This window comes from Magnolia sinica, chromosome 6 (genome assembly GCF_029962835.1).
Source record: "Magnolia sinica isolate HGM2019 chromosome 6, MsV1, whole genome shotgun sequence".
NCBI lineage: Eukaryota > Viridiplantae > Streptophyta > Magnoliopsida > Magnoliales > Magnoliaceae > Magnolia > Magnolia sinica.
In genome coordinates, this window is record NC_080578.1 from 22232684 (window position 1) to 22253007 (window position 20324).

General features: G+C 39.6%; 1 protein-coding gene and 1 long non-coding RNA gene across 2 annotated transcripts; one reads left to right on the forward strand and one right to left on the reverse strand.

Annotated features, from left to right (window-relative positions):
• Window positions 1-6088: 6088 nt before the first annotated feature.
• Window positions 6089-14980, forward strand: LOC131248522 (homeobox-leucine zipper protein ANTHOCYANINLESS 2-like). Its single transcript, XM_058248833.1, has 9 exons — window positions 6089-6540; window positions 6661-6875; window positions 6967-7084; window positions 7177-7863; window positions 9724-9825; window positions 9919-10131; window positions 11671-11845; window positions 11937-12304; window positions 14254-14980. The coding sequence occupies exons 1-9, from the start codon at window positions 6379-6381 to the stop codon at window positions 14614-14616; spliced, it is 2403 nt and encodes an 800-aa protein (XP_058104816.1). The 5' UTR covers window positions 6089-6378; the 3' UTR covers window positions 14617-14980.
• LOC131248523 (uncharacterized) lies at window positions 14076-14767 on the reverse strand. The gene is made up of 2 exons (XR_009172276.1): window positions 14672-14767; window positions 14076-14603 (listed from the first exon to the last, which is right to left on the reverse strand). It is a non-coding gene; the product is annotated as an uncharacterized LOC131248523 (long non-coding RNA).
• Window positions 14981-20324: the final 5344 nt, after the last annotated feature.

Here is a 20324-nt window from a genome sequence, read left to right on the forward strand (position 1 = left end):
AAAATTAAAACATGGATATATTAGCATACACCAATGCATGTACAATAACAAGTCATTAACTGCAACTCTCAAAGGTTGATAAATGACAACATAAGAATAATGGTCCGTACTTTTAAGAAGGAATCCTTAATTTTAAGCTCTTAGGGTTAGGGATTTGGGGGAAAAATGATTCCTACATCAATTTCAAAGTAACTAAGTAAGATTCATGCAATTTAACTTAAAAAAACCTAAGTTGGGAAGTAGGGTTAGTTTCTTATATCTCGATTGCGAGTGGGATGGATTCGACGAAGGAGAACTATTTAAGCTAAGGCTTGAATGAATATAATCCATCAAGAACACTCTAAAATCTCCCTCGTCTCTTTCTCTCTCTTTCTAGGGCAAAATTCTTGTGGGGAGAGGGGGTGCCCAAATGAGGCCCTTATATAATGCCAGAAGTGGTGTAAATGGCCATAAGGGTTAGGTTTTCATTATACTAGCCTATGGAAAGGCATTTTTAACCTTTGGGGCCTATTATGGAGTGTAAGGGTTGATATACATTGTAAGATAGTTGATCCTAATAATGATCTACGTATAGATGTGATCAGCCCGCCATTTGGATGCGTCGATTGACGGGTATGATCAGAAGTCAGTTCAATGGTCACCGATGGTCGACCGGGGCTATGACTATACAGATATATGTAAGGTATTAACTTAGGTTGGTGCCCTAAATTTGGTCACGATCTAATGGTCGGAAAGTTACAATTTTGGTAAAGACCAGATACATACAATTAAATTAAGTTCTTGATTAATTTTGAAAATATTCACACATTTCATACACTAGCATTACGAGTTTAAGTTGAGTGATTCGAAACACGATCTATAATCGATGTCCCATGATACCTGTCAAGCTCACTAAGACAAATGTCTTTTTATAGCCTCGGGTTTAGTGGTCCACTAACGAGCTGTCTATAGCTTGTTCGAATAATCTACACACTTCTGAAATGAATTGGATAACAAGATTTTTTGTGTACAATAATTAGGGTTTGGATTTGCTAAGTTCATAGTGTGCCCTAATCGCAACTAGTGAAAATGGCGATTCAATCATAATCACCCTAAACTGTTGATTTTTAGGCTAAAAGGATAATTATGTCAGTTTGATTTATTAATTAAGATCCAACTCTTAGTTGTCTCAGCTTTTGGTAAATCTTTGTTTAGTTGCGGTTATCTTAATTAGTTAGTGATATTTCAGCTAGATTTGGGCCCTATGTGAACAAATCATGATGTTAAACTCGATATTTACGTGATTGGACAAATTCATTGGCTTCCTACGGTTGATTAATCAGATTTATGCAGTTCTTTACCAGTACCACTCGTGTATAAGCTCACCTCAACCGTTAAGGGTCATCAGTGACAAGATGAGCTAATTATAACGAAATTTTTTAAGGATTTCTGAAAATTCAAAATAGCGAAAATATGAAACATTACACTTGATGGACGGAGTAGATCTCACACATAGAACATTGTGGGCACCACAATATGGGGTGTTTTACTAGTTACATATTCCTGATGGTGTAGATTATTCGGTTTCGTAAAACTGACCACCCTCTCCATTCAATGGGAAGGCAGAATAAACTCTGTGGGTCCACCCATGCATGTGTCTTATCCACTAAGTTCATCTATTTTTCTAACTCATTTTAAAACATGATCCCAAAGTTTAAGCATATCTAAAGGTGAATTAGACCACATCAAATGAAATATTAGGAATTGAATGCCTACCGTTGAAAGCTGATATTTATGTTTTTTTACTTATCTATGTCTGTGCTAATAGATTGGATTGACAAATAAACATCATTGTGGCCCTTAGGAAGGTTTCAACGATGGACGTCATTATCTCCACTATTTACTGCGATGTGGTCCACTTGAGCTTTAGATATGCTTCAATTTTGGGGTCATGCTCTAGAATCAGCTGGTAAAATGGACAAATAGCATGGATAAGACATGCACATCACCTGTAGGTCCCAAAGAATTTACTCAACACAACAGCACTCAATTCGCTCTCATTCAATGGAGGCGTGTGGCCCACCTAATGAGTTGCTAGACCTGATCTCAGGGGTCGTTTGGCACTATGGATTTGGCGGGGTTTGAGGGGATTTCAAATCTCTTAGTTGTTTGGCACAATCAAGTAACCGGGGGTTTCAAATGCCCTCAAAGAGGGGGTTTGAAATCCGCGGTGAGAGCTTGGATTACATCTAAAATGCTTCCAAGAGTTGCATGTGAATATGTGTGTCACTAGACTATTAAACTAATGGGCACATGGCCCATTAATGATATCCCAAAACAACTACATTATCAATTGCATCACTATAATTACTTTAATATGATGATCAACACCGTCCAAACATTGTTCATGTAAATCAACGGTTAAAAATCATTTTTTAGTCACTCAAACATGATCTTGTGCTTGTGCCCCATTCGATACTTGGAATTTCATCATTTTCGAGCAAAGTATATATTTCAGTGGGCTTATTACAACCATCGTGTCAAATATTACATACGTTCACTAATTAGAGATATTAAAGTTGATTTAATAATTAAATTTAAATCACCATAAATATACCATTTATAGCTACTTTTGGATTAAAGTTGATTCTCAATCTAGGGTGCCAAAAACAATAAGAGGATTTCAAATCTAGGGGGTTCCGAATCAAGGGGGTTCCAAATCCACACTTCCAAGCGGGCCCTTAGGGTCGTTTCGCACCCTCCACACATGACTGACATCACAAAGTTACTGAAGGTTTGAAATCCAAGGTAAAAGCTTGGATTACATTTAAAATCTTTCCAAGAGTCGCATATGTAACAAGTGTGCCATTAGACTATTAATCTATTGGGTACATAGCCTACTGATGATATCCCGAAACAATTAGATTATCAGTTGCATTACTAATTACTTTAATACGATGATCTGTGTCATCCAAACATTGTCCATGTAAATCAACAGTTAAAAATTGTCAGTTAGTCACTTGAATTTGATCTTGTGCTTGTGGCCCATTCAAGACTTATAATTTCATCATTTTTAGGCAAAATATATATTTCAATGGACTTATTACAACCATTAAGTATTAAACATTCCATACATATACTAATTAAAAATATTAAAGTTGATTTAATAATTAAATTCAAACTCCTGTAAATATACTATACATAACTACTTTTGGATTACAGGGGATTCTGAATCCAGGTGCCAAATACAATAAGAGAATTTCAAATTCAGGGGTTTCAAATCCACGCTGCCAAACAGGCCTGGCTACCATGCGTTGTGACATGGAAATTGCCTTCTAAACGCCATGAATAACTATCACACGTTGCACACACGGGTGCTGCCTTGTAAACGCTAAGAATGTGCGGGCCCTTATGTGATGCAACATAGTCATGCCCTATAAAGACTTATATCAATGTGAGCCCTATGGTAAGGGTTGCACCGTCTTGGGTGAGGTCGGGGCGCACCTAATCCGCTCCTGTTAATCATGTGTGGAGGGTGCGATGCAAGTGAGATTTGGATCCATGGATCACATGGTTCTTTTGCAGCACCCTTCGTGTTTGCGCACCCTGTTCTGTGAGTGAAATTCAATTCAACATTTTACATACCACACTGGAACTTAAAAAGATCCACAACTCAAGTGGGCCGCAACATAGAACGATGATGAGGGAATGCCAATCATAGGTCTATTTGATGCCTGAAAAGGTGTGTATATTACATCCAACCCATTCAAAGGTGTGTCACCAAGATAAGCCAAGATCATAAAAATCATTTTGAACCTTAACTCATAGAAGTTCGCCCAAGTGAGCTTGAAGTTTAGGTGTGATTTTACATTGTCCCCAATGGTGTGGGACACCTTAGTTTTGGATTATGCTAACATTATGAATGTACTATCAACATTATAAAGCTCACTAGATGAACGAAGTGGATCTCACACATAGAACACTATGGGCACCAAAACCTGGGGGTGTTGAGGAGATTTCAAATCCCCTAGTATGTTTGGCACTATAAAGTTACTAGGGCTTTGAAATCCAAGCATTTTCAAATCCACTCAAAGAGGAGGTTTGAAATCCAAGGTAAAAGCTTGGATTACATTTAAATCTTTCCAAGATTTGCATATTTAACATGTGTCATTAGACTATTATTCTATTGGGCACATGGCCCATTAATGATATTCCAAAACAATTAGATTATCAATTGCATCACTAATTACTTTAAAGGCCTCTTTGATTTTCCATGATAATCCTAGTAAATAACTAATTATTACCTTTTCACTTTGTTTGAAATTGTGAGAGTAATTCCACCTCGAAAATCGATACAAAAGTGTTGACTTAAATATGTGAACCCCACTGTAATGTATATGATATATCCGCACTGTCCATCTATTTTATTTGAACATTTTAGGGCACGAGCCGAAAAATGAGGCAAATCCATTGCTCAATTGGCCCACATGAAAGGAAACAATGACCTTAAATCGTTCATCGTTGAAAGTTGTTTCCTTTATTGGGCCCACACTGAGGTTTTTTTTTAATCATCTAACCTGTTTATAGGGTTACACAGACATGGATAAGGGGAAAACACAAATATCAGCTTAATCCAAAACTTTTAAAGGCCTTAAGAAGTTTTTAATGGTAGGCGTTTGATTCCCGCAATTTCCTTTGGTCTGGTCCATTTGAGTTTTAGATTTGCCTTATTTTTTTAGCTCATGCCCTAAATTCAGCTGATCTAACAAATGAGTGGCGTGGATAAGTCACGTACATCATGATGGGCCCCACATTAATTTCATAAAATTCTCAATTTAAGTGTTAAAAAAATAACTTGTTACATCTGCATTGAAAAAGATGTAGTAATTACCTTGGTAAATAATTATTACCTATTTACATGGTAATTACAATTGAGCAGAAAAATCAAACAGTCCCTAATATGATGATATGCGTCATTTAAACATTGTTCACATAAATCAATGGTTAAAAATCATTGGTTAGCCACTTGAATTCAATCATGTGCCTGTGGCTCATTCAAGACTTATAATTTTATCATTTTCAAGCAAAATATATATTTCAATAAACTTATTATAACCATTGTATGAAACATTATATACATATAATAAATAAAAATATTAAAATTAATTTAATAATTAAATTCAAACTCCTACAAATATAATATACATAATTAATTTTGGATTAAATGAGATTAAAAATCCAGGTGCCAAACACCATAGGAGAATTTCAAATCCAGCACGCTCCCAAACCTGCCCGGATAACATGCGTTGTGACACGGGATCCGCCTTGTAAATACATGAATGACTATCACACGGTGCACACACGGGTACTGCCCTGTAAACGCCATGAACGTAGTCATGGCCTGTAAAGACTTATGGTGTGGCCCACTTGAGTCTTGGAACTGGCTCATGTGATCTCATCGTAATTGGCAGAACTAACGGACGGTGCGGATTTCACACGAACAGTGCAGTGGATCCTACAGAGCCTCTGGGCTACGGGAACTCGCGTTTTCGCCGGAGATATCAACGTAGGAGGGAGATGTAAGCCGATTTCGGAGCTAGGGCTTTTTGCTACCGACGTTTGCAAAGGCAAGAGACGTTCTCTTTCAGTGCCTTTGACTAACAAGCGCCAGCAAGTCAGCTACAGACCCTACCTTACTTTTACTTTATTTGTTGTTTCTTCCCTGTTTTCTTGCAGTAATCAGTACGGACACGACTTTTTCCGAAAGATTCACGGATCCGGAAGCTCTGCTTTACTTTTTCTTTTTAATCTCTTTTACTTTTTCATCGGTGGTAAAAGAGCAAAAAACAGAGAACAAAAAGGCCTTTTTCGGAAAGAAATCGTTATCGATCTCTCTCTCTCTACACTGAGATACAGTCAACCGACTTTTTTCTTCTCTTCTTTTTCATTGGTGATGTATCGAAGAGTCCACACATGCATTCTATCGTCGCCTTTTCCTTTTTTCTAAGTAGATAGATTCATAGAGAGAGAGAGAGAGAGAGAGAGAGAGGGTTTTGCTTGCATTATTTCTCTTGCTTTCTCTGTTTGGTTTTCTTTTTCTTCTTTTTCTTCTCTCTTTTTTTCCCAGTGTTTTTTTTTTTTTTTGAAAAAAAAATTAATTCTTTCCATTTGAAAGGGGTTGTTGGGTTTTAGCTGAATCGAAGGTATGTCCTGTTGCTGGTCGTGGTTTGGAGAAGATGGGTCGGAGCATGTGTTTTTAGTTCTGGGTAGGAGGGATTTTGAGGAGGGAGAGAAGATGAAGGGAAGAATGGAGTTTTGAAAGAGACTAGAACAGTACTGGAAAGGAAGAAACTAGTAAAGAAAATTACATACGAAATCAAACAAATTATAGGGTTTTTGATGAGTTTAAGGAGTTCTCATCCAAGCATATCTGGTTCCAGGATCGTCACCGCCGATATAAATTACCCCGATATGCCTGCCGGTGCAATTTCCAAACTACCATTCATCTCCTCACCCATCGCTGCCTCCATGTTCAGCTCGCCAGGACTCTCCCTTGGTCTCGTACGAATCGAATTCGAATTCAATCTCGTGTTTTTTCTTGTTATTTTTCTGGGTTTTCTTTTTGAGCTGATTCGTGATGTGGGTTTCTTCTCTTTTCTCTGGAATCATCTCTTTTTGCAGCAAACGTGCATTGAGGGGGAAGCTGGTGAGACGGGCGGTCGAATTGGGAGAGATTTTGAGCCGGTGGGCGGAAGAAGTAGGGAAGAAGATTATGAGAGTCGTTCTGGGAGTGACAATTTGGACGGTGGATCTTGCGATGACCAGGACACCGACAATCCTCCCAGGAAGAGGAGATACCATCGCCATACGCCGCAGCAGATTCAGGAACTCGAAGCGTTAGATTTCTCTCTCTGCCCTTCTGTAATTCTGTATAGCTTCTGTTCTTTCCTCTCCTTTTTATTGATGCTGGGTTCTTCTGTTTTGAAGGCTTTTCAAGGAATGCCCTCATCCTGATGAGAAACAAAGGATGGAATTGAGTAAGAGGCTTTGCTTAGAGAGCAGACAAATCAAGTTCTGGTTTCAGAATCGGCGCACCCAAATGAAGGTAATTTCATTTTTCTTGTGGTTTTTTCTCTTTCTATGCTGTTTTGGATCTAATGATGAAGTATGCAATTCGAAATTCGGATGAGTTTTCAGATCCATCTCGAACGACATGAGAACTTGTGCCTTAGACAAGAGAACGATAAGCTCCGGGCGGAAAACATGTCGATTGGAGATGCAGTGAGGAACCCAGTCTGTAGCAACTGCGGTGGGCCGGCAGTGTTTGGTGAAATGTCCTTGGAAGAGCAGCACCTTCGGGTAGAGAACGCCCGTCTGAAATATGAGCTAGACCGTGTATCCGCTATCGCTGGGAAATTTTTAGGCAGGTCAGCGTCATCATCAATGGCTCCTGCTCTTCCCATGTCTAGCTCGTCTTTGGAGCTTTCCGTCAGAAGCAATGGATTCGGCTGTTCGAACATCATCATACCAGCTACGTTGTCTCCAGGACCTGATTTTGGATGTGGGGTTTCAAGTACAGTATCTGGTGGTGCTGCTGCCAGGCCCATGAACGTTATCGGGTCCGAGCTATCGCCGGAGAGGTCTGTATTTCTGGAGCTTGCATTGGCTTCCATGGATGAATTGATTAAGATGGCGCAGAACACCGAATCTCTTTGGCTTCCGAGTGTGGAAGGAGGGAAGGAAACATTGAACTATGAAGAGTATCAGCGTATGTTCATGAGATGTATCGGAGCGAAACCAGCTAGGTTTGTAACGGAAGCTAGCAGGGAAACAGGGATTGTAATCATCAATAGCTTAGCTCTTGTGGAGACTCTCATGGATGCAGTAAGCTATTTTAGATCATATCTTTATCTGATTCTATACTCAACTTCTAATGCCTGCAGTACTGTTTGGCTGTTCTGTTGATGTTTTTTTTTTTTTTTATGCTTCTTCAAAAACAAAATGCCATCTGTTTGATTCACCTTTATTTATTTATTTATTTATTTTTTTAAATGCTTCTTAAAAAACAAAATCCCATGATCAATCTGTTGCATTCACTCTCATCTATTGCCATGATCTGGTATTTTACTTTGAATTCCATGGAACCAAACGCAATCCAAGATATGGAAACGAAAAACAACCTTGAATACTTTTAAATGAAAATCTGTGGAATCTAATACTAAGTTTATTGTTTTGTTTAATAGTGTTATTTTCCATGTATGCATGTATCTCAGGTATAGCTCTGTGGGCCCCACCGAGATGTGTGAAAGTGTGTTGGCCATCGGCACTGTGCATTAAATGCCTGAAAATCAGGCAGGTGGGCTGTACCATAGAAAACAATTGAGAGTGGGTGCCTACCCATTGAAACCTTTTGATTCTTTGTAGGGCCTACTGAGATGTGGTTCGGGCATCCAATCCATCCGTTGTGTGTCCCACTTTTATGAGGAGTCGCACCAAATTTCAAGCCATTCTAGAACTCAGGTGGGTCCCAACACATGCTTTTAGATGTTTTGGGCATAGTTTCACGTGGTTTTAGATTGTGTTGCCCACTTGAGTTCAGGATACAGCTGATGTTTGTGACATATCATAACTTAGAGGGGATCTGCGAACTGCAAAGTATGGATGTCCAATATACATCATGGCAGGGCTATGAGGTTCAGCTCTATGGGCCTTACTGTGATGTGCATTGGACATCCACCCCATCAATCCGATGCACCCTTCCATAGTGGGACATGGGCCTAAAAATCAGGCCAATTCACTCAAGGTGTTACGTAACGGTAACGGTGGTCGTAATGGCCACTACCGTTACCTTTATGATATGGGGCATAACGGTTGTTACGGCCCTGTAACGGCCGTTACGGTCTCTCTCTCTCTCTCTCTCTCTCTCTTTAATGTATTGAAAACCCCCAAAAAACCTGTATCTGCCCTGTAGTGTTGATTAAAAAGTATAAAAAATATGTGTTTGTCCCATAATAGACCATTACAGGGCTATTATGGCCTTTATATGAGACATAATGTGCTGTTAATGCCAATTACAGGTCATTTTTTTCCATAACAGTTGTTACGACTATTACAACCCCGTAACGTGTAACAGTTGCTATCGTTACCTTTACGTAACGGCCTTTACGATACACCATGAATTCATTACTCAGGTGGGCTACACCACATACAACAACTGAGAATGGATGCCCACACATGGAAACTTTTTTTTATACATATATATTTTTTTTATAAAATTTGTTTACAAGGCCCACTAAGATGTGGTTTAGACATCCAACTCATCCCTTGCGTGTTTCTCACTTGGATAAGGGGTCGCACCAAATTTCAGGCCATTCTAAAGCTCAGGTAGGCCCCACAAACTGCTTTTAGATGTTTTAAGCATTATTTCACATGGTTTTAGATGGTGGGGCCCACCTGAGTTCTGTATATGGTTAATTTTGGGACATCACATAACTTAAGAGGGGACCTGCCAAATGCATTGTGTGGATGTCTAACATACATCATGATGAGCCCACAAATGTCGACCTTATGGAAAAATGATCCATGTCCCCCCTCTTTTAGTGTGAGAGGAAATTGTCATATCCGGGGGGAGTTATATTCTTTTCTAGGTTTTTCAGTGCTCTCTATTGTGTCTTGGAATCTTGAAATGTCTTAGTCGACAATACGTTGTTGAAATCTTCGGGCTTTCACTACTGTTCATTACAGAATCGTTGGGCAGAAATGTTCCCTTGCGTGATTGCAAGAACCTCGACTACCGATGTGATTTCCAAAGGTCTGGGCGGGTCTAGAAATGGGACACTTCAGCTCGTGAGTTTTTCGGCACTCTTAACTGAAACCCAAGTTGCACTTGTCTCGAATTAATTAGATTGTATTTCTAATTTCATACATCATCTTGTGCAGATGCGTGCAGAGCTGCAGGTTCTCTCGCCTCTGGTCCCAATCCGTGAACTCAACTTCCTCAGATTCTGCAAGCAGCATGCCGACGGTGTTTGGGCTGTCGTTGATGTATCGATTGATGGCATGAGGGAAAACCCAAATGCATCTCCATACATGAATTCCAGGAAACTTCCCTCCGGCTGCATAGTGCAAGATATGGGCAATGGTTATTCGAAGGTAAGTTTCTTCTCCTAACCTGATCAAACTAGAATACCATTAAAATTCAGAAAGAGAAGGGTATGAATATCATCCCCCTCCCCAGCTGCTTTACCATTATCAAATCAAACCTTCTTTTATTGAAGTCATGAAGCCTCTATTTCTGTTTTCTCAATCTCCAAAACATTAATTCAAATGGCTTTCTGAATGGGGCTGGGAGAATGCTGGGGTCCCACTTGATGCCACTTGTCAGAGATCTGGCCATTCACTGGGTGGGATGCACTTTTATACAATGCATATCCTTAACAAAATGTTCATCAGTTAATCAATCAGGCAGGTTAAACTTGTATGAAAATGATAAGCGGCCAGAGAGGTGTCCAAAACTCCATATTTGACAACTGTTAGTAGATCCCTAGATGTCTATTGAAGAACGGCCTGGATCTTTGGCACGTGTGCCATCGACAGTGGGAACCCGGGGCTACATGGGTGATCTTATGTGGGCCCCACTTTCTATCCAAACCCTTCTTAACAACTTTATCATTTCAAGGTAATATTTTATTTCTTGATCACCATGCCAATTCTTTTATTTCTGTCTTTCCATTCAATTCTTTCTCACTGAAATGGAGCAACGGAGAAAATTATCATATAGTACTTCTTCCGGTCGATGGCATGCTCAGATTACAATGCTACGTGGTTTGATTTCCGTGGACTTGACAAAGTGGACCTATCATGAAGATTAACTTGGACATGGAGGGATAGCTAAAATTTTTAATAACCTTGACGTGGCTTATCGAAAAAGCGTCATCAATGTTGTTATTATGGATTTAGAATTATATTTTTATACGTATGATAAGCACATATCCTGCCTTTTCAGTGGCCGTGTCTTAGCTGCAAACAATCAGTGTTGAATCCACGTGGCCTGAAAATCAGGCTAGTCAATACGTCCTCATAGGTGTAGCCCACATGATTGGTGTGATTGTCTCACCAGATGATCTTCATGGTGGGGCCCGCCCGCCTTTTGCAAGGCTGATAAGTGTTGCACTTACACCTAAGGGGGAAGAACAACCTCTGCGGTGGTTGCATGTGATCATCATTCATGATTATTCAAATGTTAGATGATTATATGCCTTTTGCACATATATCAATCAATACACACCATCCGAATCTTGGACCACTATTAGAGAACTTGTTACGATACACAACATGTGGCCATCAAACGGATGTTTGAAAGAAGATGTCCGAATTCAACGGCTGACATCAGTTGCCGTGCATGCATGAAACATGCACTGTCCTGAACTATTACCATTTAAGAAATGGAGAGGGAAGCACACATTAAGCTCTGTCACTTGCATCACTTGCCGAACTGTCTTTTCGAAGCTGCTGCCGGCTAAGGCACGCAGTTTTTTGCGTTCTAATTCAAGCCTGAAACGTTAGGTTGACTGTACAACGTTTTCAGATCTTCTCCTCCGATTTTTCTACACTTTCACATCACGAGCGCGTAGGATAATAGACACCACCCACTTGGCGCAAGATAGAATAACAGTTAGAAAATACGCGCAGCTTACGTGGGTCGAACACGTGGAGTACGACGAGACCGCAATTCACCATCTCTACAGACCGCTCATCAGATCTGGCATGGGCTTCGGGGCCCACAGATGGGTAGCTACCCTCCAGAGGCAGTGCGAATGCTTCGCTATCCTGACGTCGTCCTCCGCCCCTCACACGGACCAAGCTGGTACGTATATATATCCAACGGCTGAGATATTTCGGAAAGAATAAAAAAGAGTAAAAATTTCTGACGTGTATTTTTTTTGGCCATGCTGCAGGGATAACGCCGAGCGGGCAAAGTAGCATGTTGAAGCTCGCACGGCGCATGATGGGATGTTTCTGCGCGGGCGTGTGCGCGTCGACGGCGTACGAGTGGAGCAGACTTCAATCGAGACACGTGCACGACGATGTGCGTGTGATGACTAGGAAGAGCATGGACGATCCTGGGGAACCGCCTGGCGTTGTTTTGAGTGCTGCCACGTCAGTCTGGCTACCTGTTTCGCCACAGCGTCTGTTCGATTTCGTGCGGGATGAACGGCTGAGAAGCGAGTGGGATATACTCTCCAACGGTGGGCCCATGCAAGAGATGGCCCATGTCGCCAAGAGGCAGGGTCGAGGCAACTGCGTGTCGCTGCTACGTGCTAGTGTGAGTTGTCTCTCTTTCCCTCCGTTACGAAGATTACCAGAGTGGAATTGCGGTACACGTGCCAATACCACACACTTGCCACGTCCCTCCCAGTCCATTTTGGTCCGTTCATCATGGTGGGCCAATTTGAAGGCGGGGGAGCTGTTGGTATTTAAATTTTTAACCGTGCATTTCCTCCGTCCTGCTCGTGGATATGGATTCGACGGGCAATTTTCGTCATGTGGTGGATTCGTACGTCCGGTGGGTGAAACGTAGGTTTGTGTGCCGCGATTCACCGATTCAATTTCCTCGTACCAAAAGGCTGTCTCTTTTGTTACTTCTGCTTGAATGCGTAGTACTAGTATCCCCGACCGAGGGGGTCTGAGTGCCCACCGTGATGTATTGGTTTTATCCACGCCGTTCATACATTTTTACATATAATCTTAGGTTAGAAGATAAAAGATGAGGCAGATACAATTATCAAGTGGGCCACACAGTGGGAAATAAATATCTACCGTTGAAAACTTTTAGGGGGTCATATAAGTTTTAGATCAGGCTTATTTTTGTGTTTCTGTTCATTATCCAGTTCTATTTAACCTTGTTAACGGGTCGGATGGCAAATGAATATCGTGGTGGGCCCTAAGAAGGTTTCCTGTGGTGTGGTCCACTTAAGGCCCTCCTTGGCTCTACCTTATTTTTGGGCTTGTGACCTTATGATTTGCCAAAAATGGATGGACGATGTGGATAAAAGTCTACATCACGGTGGCCGCTCATATCTCTTGCCCTGGTGGAAGTGGATTGCGTGTGTGACACGCACCACGAACCTCCGTCGTGTTGAGGTCACAAGTAATCCCACCATGATATTTTTGTGATATCGTTTTAGGATTTGAGACAAGAAAAATAAAAATAAAAATGAAGCTGATTCAAAACTCAAGTGGACTATATCACTTAAAGCAGTGGGGATTGGGCATCAACCATTCAAAACTTGTTTGGTTCCCGAGAAGTTTTGGATCAATCTCGTGTTTTTCCTCAGGCGTGGGTTAAAATGATATTGAATGATATTAGATGGGATTCACATATTTACTGCACATGATTGCATGTATGGGAATCCCATGTTATTTTACCCATCCAATTTCATGTTTGGGATAAAATTTTTGCAAAGTGAGAACACTAGATTAAGAAAAATCCTATTTGGTGGACCATGAAATTATAATCAATGGACCAAATTCACAATGGATGTCATTCACTTGAATAAGCGGTTTATATGGATGGATGGCATGGATAAACACAAGCATTAATGTGAGGCCCACATGTGTAGTAAATTTCAAAATCGAAGGAAATTCACACGAGACCGAATGTAATTCCATCCCACCAAATCCCAACCTTTCTCATCCATCCCAAATGATGCGTGGAATTTGCACATACTAAATGCAATTTTATCCCATCTAATACCCTCTGCCAAACACCCCTAGAAGGGTAGAAGGATTTCAATGGTAGCCGTCCAATTCCCCACTGCTTTTTCCAGTGTGGTCCACTTAATCTTTAGATCTGTCTTATTTTAAGACTCAAGCAGTACGACTAACTCACCAAGTGAACGGACGGTTTGGATATATAACATACCTCGTGATGGGACGGTTTGGATATAACACACACCGGACCTCGTAATTCGGTGACGTCGACACACCGGCCAATCCGCTTCCGCCCGTGTGAGGTAGTACCCAATCAATCCACTTTTCACGAGAAAAAACGAAGAAGAAAGAAGAAGACGAAGAAAAGGAGCGTCGGATACATCGCCTGCGAATGTCTGTCATTTACCAATAATCCAGACCGTTTATACGGCGGGTCAGACTCTGTCATCGCGGAAATGCAACGGATAGAAGCTCTCAATTCGATAATTTAAAAACCCTTTGATAATCTAGCCCTTTTGCTTTTATTGTTGTAATTTTTTATCCTCTCGCTAACATGCGCAGGCGATGAGCGCGAGTCAGAGCAGCATGCTGATACTGCAGGAGACGTGCACAGACTCGTCAGGTTCGCTTGTTGTATACGCACCAGTCGACATCCCAGCCATGCAGGCGGTTATGAACGGCGATGACTCTACCCACGTGGCGCTTCTCCCGTCGGGCTTCGTGATCTTACCCGATGGCGGTGGGCCACGCAACAGAAGCAACTCGGCGACGAAGATGGATGGGTCTCTCTTAACGGTGGCGTTCCAGATCGTGGTAAACAGCCTCCCCACAGCGAAGCTGACGGTGGAGTCGGTCGAGACGGTCAACAACCTCATCTCTTGTACGGTGCAGAAAATCAAAACTGCCATTCACTGCGATAGATAAAGAGTCAGAAACAGTGTACTGGTTGATGCTAAATTGCGAGGGGTGCGAAGGATACCAGTCCAGTAAAAGGTGAGCAAGTTAGCTCTGCCTCTGGCGATTCAGCAGTGGAGTGGAGCCCACATGTGAGATGATTGCTGTGTGCAAGGAAGAAAGGACTACTATTGGATGTTTGCCACGTGTCCGAGTCGAGAACGAACCGCGCATGGACAGTCTCTTGCTAAGTCGTGAAGTCGTTAATACGTGCTGGTTCGGGTATTGACTCGTTGAATTGCGGTTGTTGAAGGCTGAGCAGATAAACCGATAGGGGTCAAGAAAAAGAAAAGGCGAAAATGATAAAACCTACCTATTTTCTGACAGTTGTAGATGCGGTTTCTCTTTTGCTTGTTTTGATTAGATGGAATATAAATTAAGGAAACGTTATTGGCAAGAAAGAGGCATTAAAAAAAAAAAAAACTTTTTTGTAAATTTTCAGAAAATACATATTTCTGTAAAAATTACTTTTTTTTTTTTCATTTCAATTTCGAAGTGTTGATTTTAATAAAGAGATATAGCAAATAATAATAATAATAATTTTAGGTATAAGAATTAATAAAGGAATTGTTTGGAAAGTTAATGCATGTTACTATAGTTGCTTTAAACACAAATTTGTCCCAACAAGAAGATCATTAATGCACAGGCTCTTGACAACTCTGCGTTCGAAATATCATATATTTTTCAATAATGGACCGCTTTGATAAGGTACACACATGGTCTAAGCCACACAATTTAAGCAAGAGTATAAAGAGAAAATATCTGGAGAATAATTAGGCAGAAGAGGATGAGGATATTTTCTGTATTTAGTATGGGAAAATGAAATGCATTTATAAAGAGTCATGTTAGAGTCTTTGGTCACGAAGCGCGTGTGAGGGGGGAAATTAATAACATGTTGGTGCATGATGCATGATGGCTCATTTATTATTGTACTAGTGCATGATAGGATGTGTGCATGTGCATGAAGTTATTTATGCAGAGAAAAACAAAAATGTTTAAGTCAAAGCCACATCTCACCACACTTTGGCATGGATGCATGTATGCAAGGTTGCACCCATGGCATACTCTTGATTTTTAATACAACCAACAATGAAAAGAATGTAATATAAATGTTACTCAATTCGCTTTCTTTCTAATGAATGTAGGACTAAAACCAATGTTGGACGGCAAATAAAGATAATCAACACTATAAGATGAAAAGAAAGATAAAATAGCAAAAAACTTTAAATCTATTTTTCTAATACAAAGTGCACCAAAATAATAACATGTGCTACCACTCATTTTCTAAATATAGAACATGTGCAAGTGATCATCTTCAAGTGTCCAACATGTGCCAAAATATCAAATATGCAGCATATATTACCATTCATTTTAGACGCCATATGCCACGTGCAACATGTGTCGTTGCCCATCTTTTGATTACCCACCTTTTAGTGTGCTACCCTAATGTGTCGCTCACACACATCTTTAAATGCTCTACATATGCCATATGTGCTACGGAGTTACATGCGTCACATGACCATTGTTCATCCTTTAGTGATTTGCATGTGTCACATGACCAATGTATAATACGACAACATATTCCACCAATCACCTTCAAGTGCCCCATATATGTAAATGTTCAATCAAGTACTGTTACTTGTGCCAGAATTCATCTTAAAGCACCATACATATGTGCCAATATACCACATGCACGATATTCGGAATCACCCATTGTCAAGTTTGTCAACCTGTCAAATGCTATATGTGCAACATATGCCACCCTCATCTTCAAGCATTGTATGTGCCACCATTTGTCTTTAAATGCTTTATGTGTGCTGCACATGTCAATACACCACATGTGTAACATATGCCACCATTCATCTCGAAACATCCCACACATGCCAATGCCCCCACATGCGCCAAGGTGTTATGTGTGATAATTTGACACAAATGTCACAATTCATCTTCAACTCACATTTGTCACTTTTATTTGTGTAAAATTTTCATGATTTTTTATTTTTTATTCCAAAAAATGGTTTTAGAAATGATTTTTTTTTTTTCAAGAAAATCTTGTCAAAAAATAATCAAGGGAACCATCTTTCATGTCTCACTAATTTCTAAAAATAATCAAACGAAACATATTTCATTTCTCATTGATTCGTTGAAATAATGTTTTAGGGAAAACATCATTTTCTTCAAATTCTCTTCCAGTGATCTAAGCCCTTTAGTTTGGGTTATTACATATACTTCTCCTTTAAGGCATGTTTGGATACATGTAAGTCAAAAGAAAGGAAAAACAATAACTACCCAATGGTCATTGCAATGAAAATTATTGAAATATGAATTTTAATTTGAAGTTCTTGTTTAAGTTGCAAGTAGAAATCTTATATTCCTCTCACAATACTTATGGAGAGTATGTTTGCATTATGGGAAAAGAAAGAAAAAAAATGAAAAAGTGAAATGATTGTCTGATTATGGATTTTCATGAATAACATAAGTATTATTTAAACATGAATTCCATTTTTTTTAATGATTTTCTTGACTGGTAAATGAAAATCTCATTCCTATTAGAGAATATTCACCTCATAACTTGTGTAATTGAAACTGACTATGGAATACTATAATAATTATTATGTGGAATCAACCCTCTTCCTTGCCATCTAAAAAACACAGAAATCACATTAATGGACAACAATTCTCAATTCCCTTTCTTTCTATCGATTTCCACCAATAGAAACATGCCCCTTGTTTTTTATGCTAAGAAATCTAAATTATTGAAAAGCATAGTGATGGCTTGATGAATCCACTCATTTTTTTTTACTATCCAAACAACACAACTTATTATATTAAAAGAGAACCATTTTCTCTTTTTCATTGTTTGGCATGGATTCAATGTTTTCCAAACATATCATTAGATTAATTCAGATTCTTCATGCAATAAAGAAGCATGGTTCTCTTTAATCAATTGACTATTTTATACCCTTGTTTCTCATATGCAATTAGTTGTAGATATGTGGGCCCACCCAAGTGTTTGCTAGTCATCTAACCGTTTAAAATGAGACTCCCGAAGAATCAAGCTAATCCAACTGTCAAGTGACCCTCCACATGAGACTTGAAGATTTATGGGTGGTTCTCTGTTGTTTTCTATGTTGTGGCCCACCTAATGATTAGATCAATATGATTTTTACGCGTCTAAATCACTGCAAGACAGGTTGGATGCCATTTATACACAACCAATGAGCCCCACACGCTTGCAAAATCATGTGGGGGTGAAGTTAGGTTTGACATTTGGTATATGCAATATTCATCTATAAGCCTTATAGCACGGAGGAAGTACCTACAATAATCCATGGCACTGGCAATTGTGAAGACTTCGTACCCCTTTGAAGAGGTTAATTATGAGGAGGTACGACACATGCAATGCAATTGAAAGACAACAAGAAAGGGAGAAACTTTACACATATGCAGTCAGGCAGAGAGAGAAGGAAAGAAGGATGCTTGGAACGGTTTCAATGGTGGGCCCATCCCGACTTTGTCGGGTGTCTCTACAGTAGAGGAGAGCGATCGCCAATTGGTAGAAAAATGAGAGAGAGAGAGAGAGAGAGAGAGAGAGAGAGAGAGAGAGAGAGAATAGGGTGCGCAGAGAATTTTAGGAACACTTAGGAGTGCTTTCAAACTGTTTTTCTTTAGGAACGGCCCTAATCTTTTTCTAAACCAGATACATAGCGGTTCCTGAACCAAGGTTTTGGTGTAGTGTGCTATGGTTCACTCCAATTTTAGATTTAGGTTGTTTTTAGGGTAAAGTCTTAACATGAGCCAATGTAATAAATGTATGCATGGATTTTAGACAATATTATGGCGGCCAAACATATGCTTTGTACTCATGGAGGTCAAACAATTGCTATGGTCGCCAAGCATTAACTTTGTTGCTCGGTCTCCTTAGTATCACATTTTCATGTGGGCTATATGAGGGAGGAGAAATCGAAGTAGGTTACTCTTATCAAATAATTTAAAAGATAAAAAAGAATGGCCAAACACATTTCAAAATTACTTGTTTAGACATTTCAAAACTACTTGTCAAGCATTCGCATCATATGCGCTTGGTGTAAGCTATAAGGTTGCTTGGGCATTTTTTGGCGTTTTATTGGGCACACTTATAAGTTCAGGCTAATATGAGTCATGGTGCAATTATGAGTGAATCAGGGTCCAACTAGAGGATATGTGGTTTAAACCCATTTAAGCCATGATGCAATTAATTAGGAGTGAACTAGGTTCTAATCTAAGGTTTGTCCCATCGATGCCAAAGGTTTTAACCATAATTGATTGTGAGTGATTATGACATTGTTGTACACATGGAATCGGTGTCACATGTTGCAAGGTTTATGTCCATTCATAACAGAGAGTCCGGTTGCTATAAATGAGTATGTGAATGTCCCAAAGAGGCAAAAGAGAGTTTCTTTAGTAAGGACACTTTAATCCTTCAACCACATAATTGATTAAGAATAATTAGGACATGGTTGTACACACGGAATCGGTGCCAAATGTCGCAAGGTTCATGTCCATTCATGACAGATATTGGCTGCTATAAATGAGTGTATGAGTATATAAATGCCCCCAAGAGGCGTAATAGAGTTTCTATAGTACGGACAGTATATACCTTCAAGTTCCATATATTGTAGATCTTCCTATTCCAGGAAAATATATTCTATTTCCCAAATCAAGTCATCCAGAGTCAATTGCACTTAAATATGCCCTCTATCTGTTTTAGAGTATTTTTTAAGCGACATATTATCGTCATACTTAAATATCTATATTCAAAACTTAAGGTGTAAATTTTCATGATGAAATTTGAATATATGAGTTTATTGTATCTTGAAGATTATTTACTTCTCCATTCTTTTACATTTGCTGAAATATTCAAAAAATAGTAATAAATTTATCTTGAGGTATTGAATATTTAAGTCAAGATTTGAACCACGAGCTTAACTTTGAATCCCTACTCATGACTCAATAAGTAGAGTCACAAGAGTTTCAACACATAGGTCAACCCATTGTGGTGTATGCTTGTGTGAGTGCATGTTTGTGTGGAAAAAAAAAAAAAACAAATAGAAACTTGATTTTATTCATCTGAGTTTCTGCCTTTCCTCTATTTTATACTACCATTCATCCAACATCTGACAACTAATTATTGAGCTAAAATTGGCCAAACACCACTTGTGTTATTTACAGTGGAGATCTGTATCAAATAATCAACATTCTTTATTTGAAGTGTTCATCTTGCATGTGGTGTTGGCCCACTTGTTTTCATGGTGGGGAGAGTTGGCGACGGCCAGGGACCGTCAGATTGGATCCTCATGATAGCCCCTACAAATTGGAAGATTTTATCAGTTGGATGGCCGGAACCTCTTTATTTAGTGGAGCAGATCACAGTACATAATCCATTTTATCTGATTTGTGTCGTGGTTTGCGTTCTATTTACCTGAATGCAACCGGTGTGTGAGCGGACGTGGATTCGGATCCATGATGTGGGGCTCACTATGATGTGTTTTTTTTTATATCCACACCGTTCATCTGTTTTTCCATATCATTTCAGCGGATGTATCAAAAATTAGGAAGTTTCAAATCTCATTTGGTCCACACCACAGGAAACAGTGGTGATAGAACGCTTACCATCGAAAACTTATTGAAGGGTACAG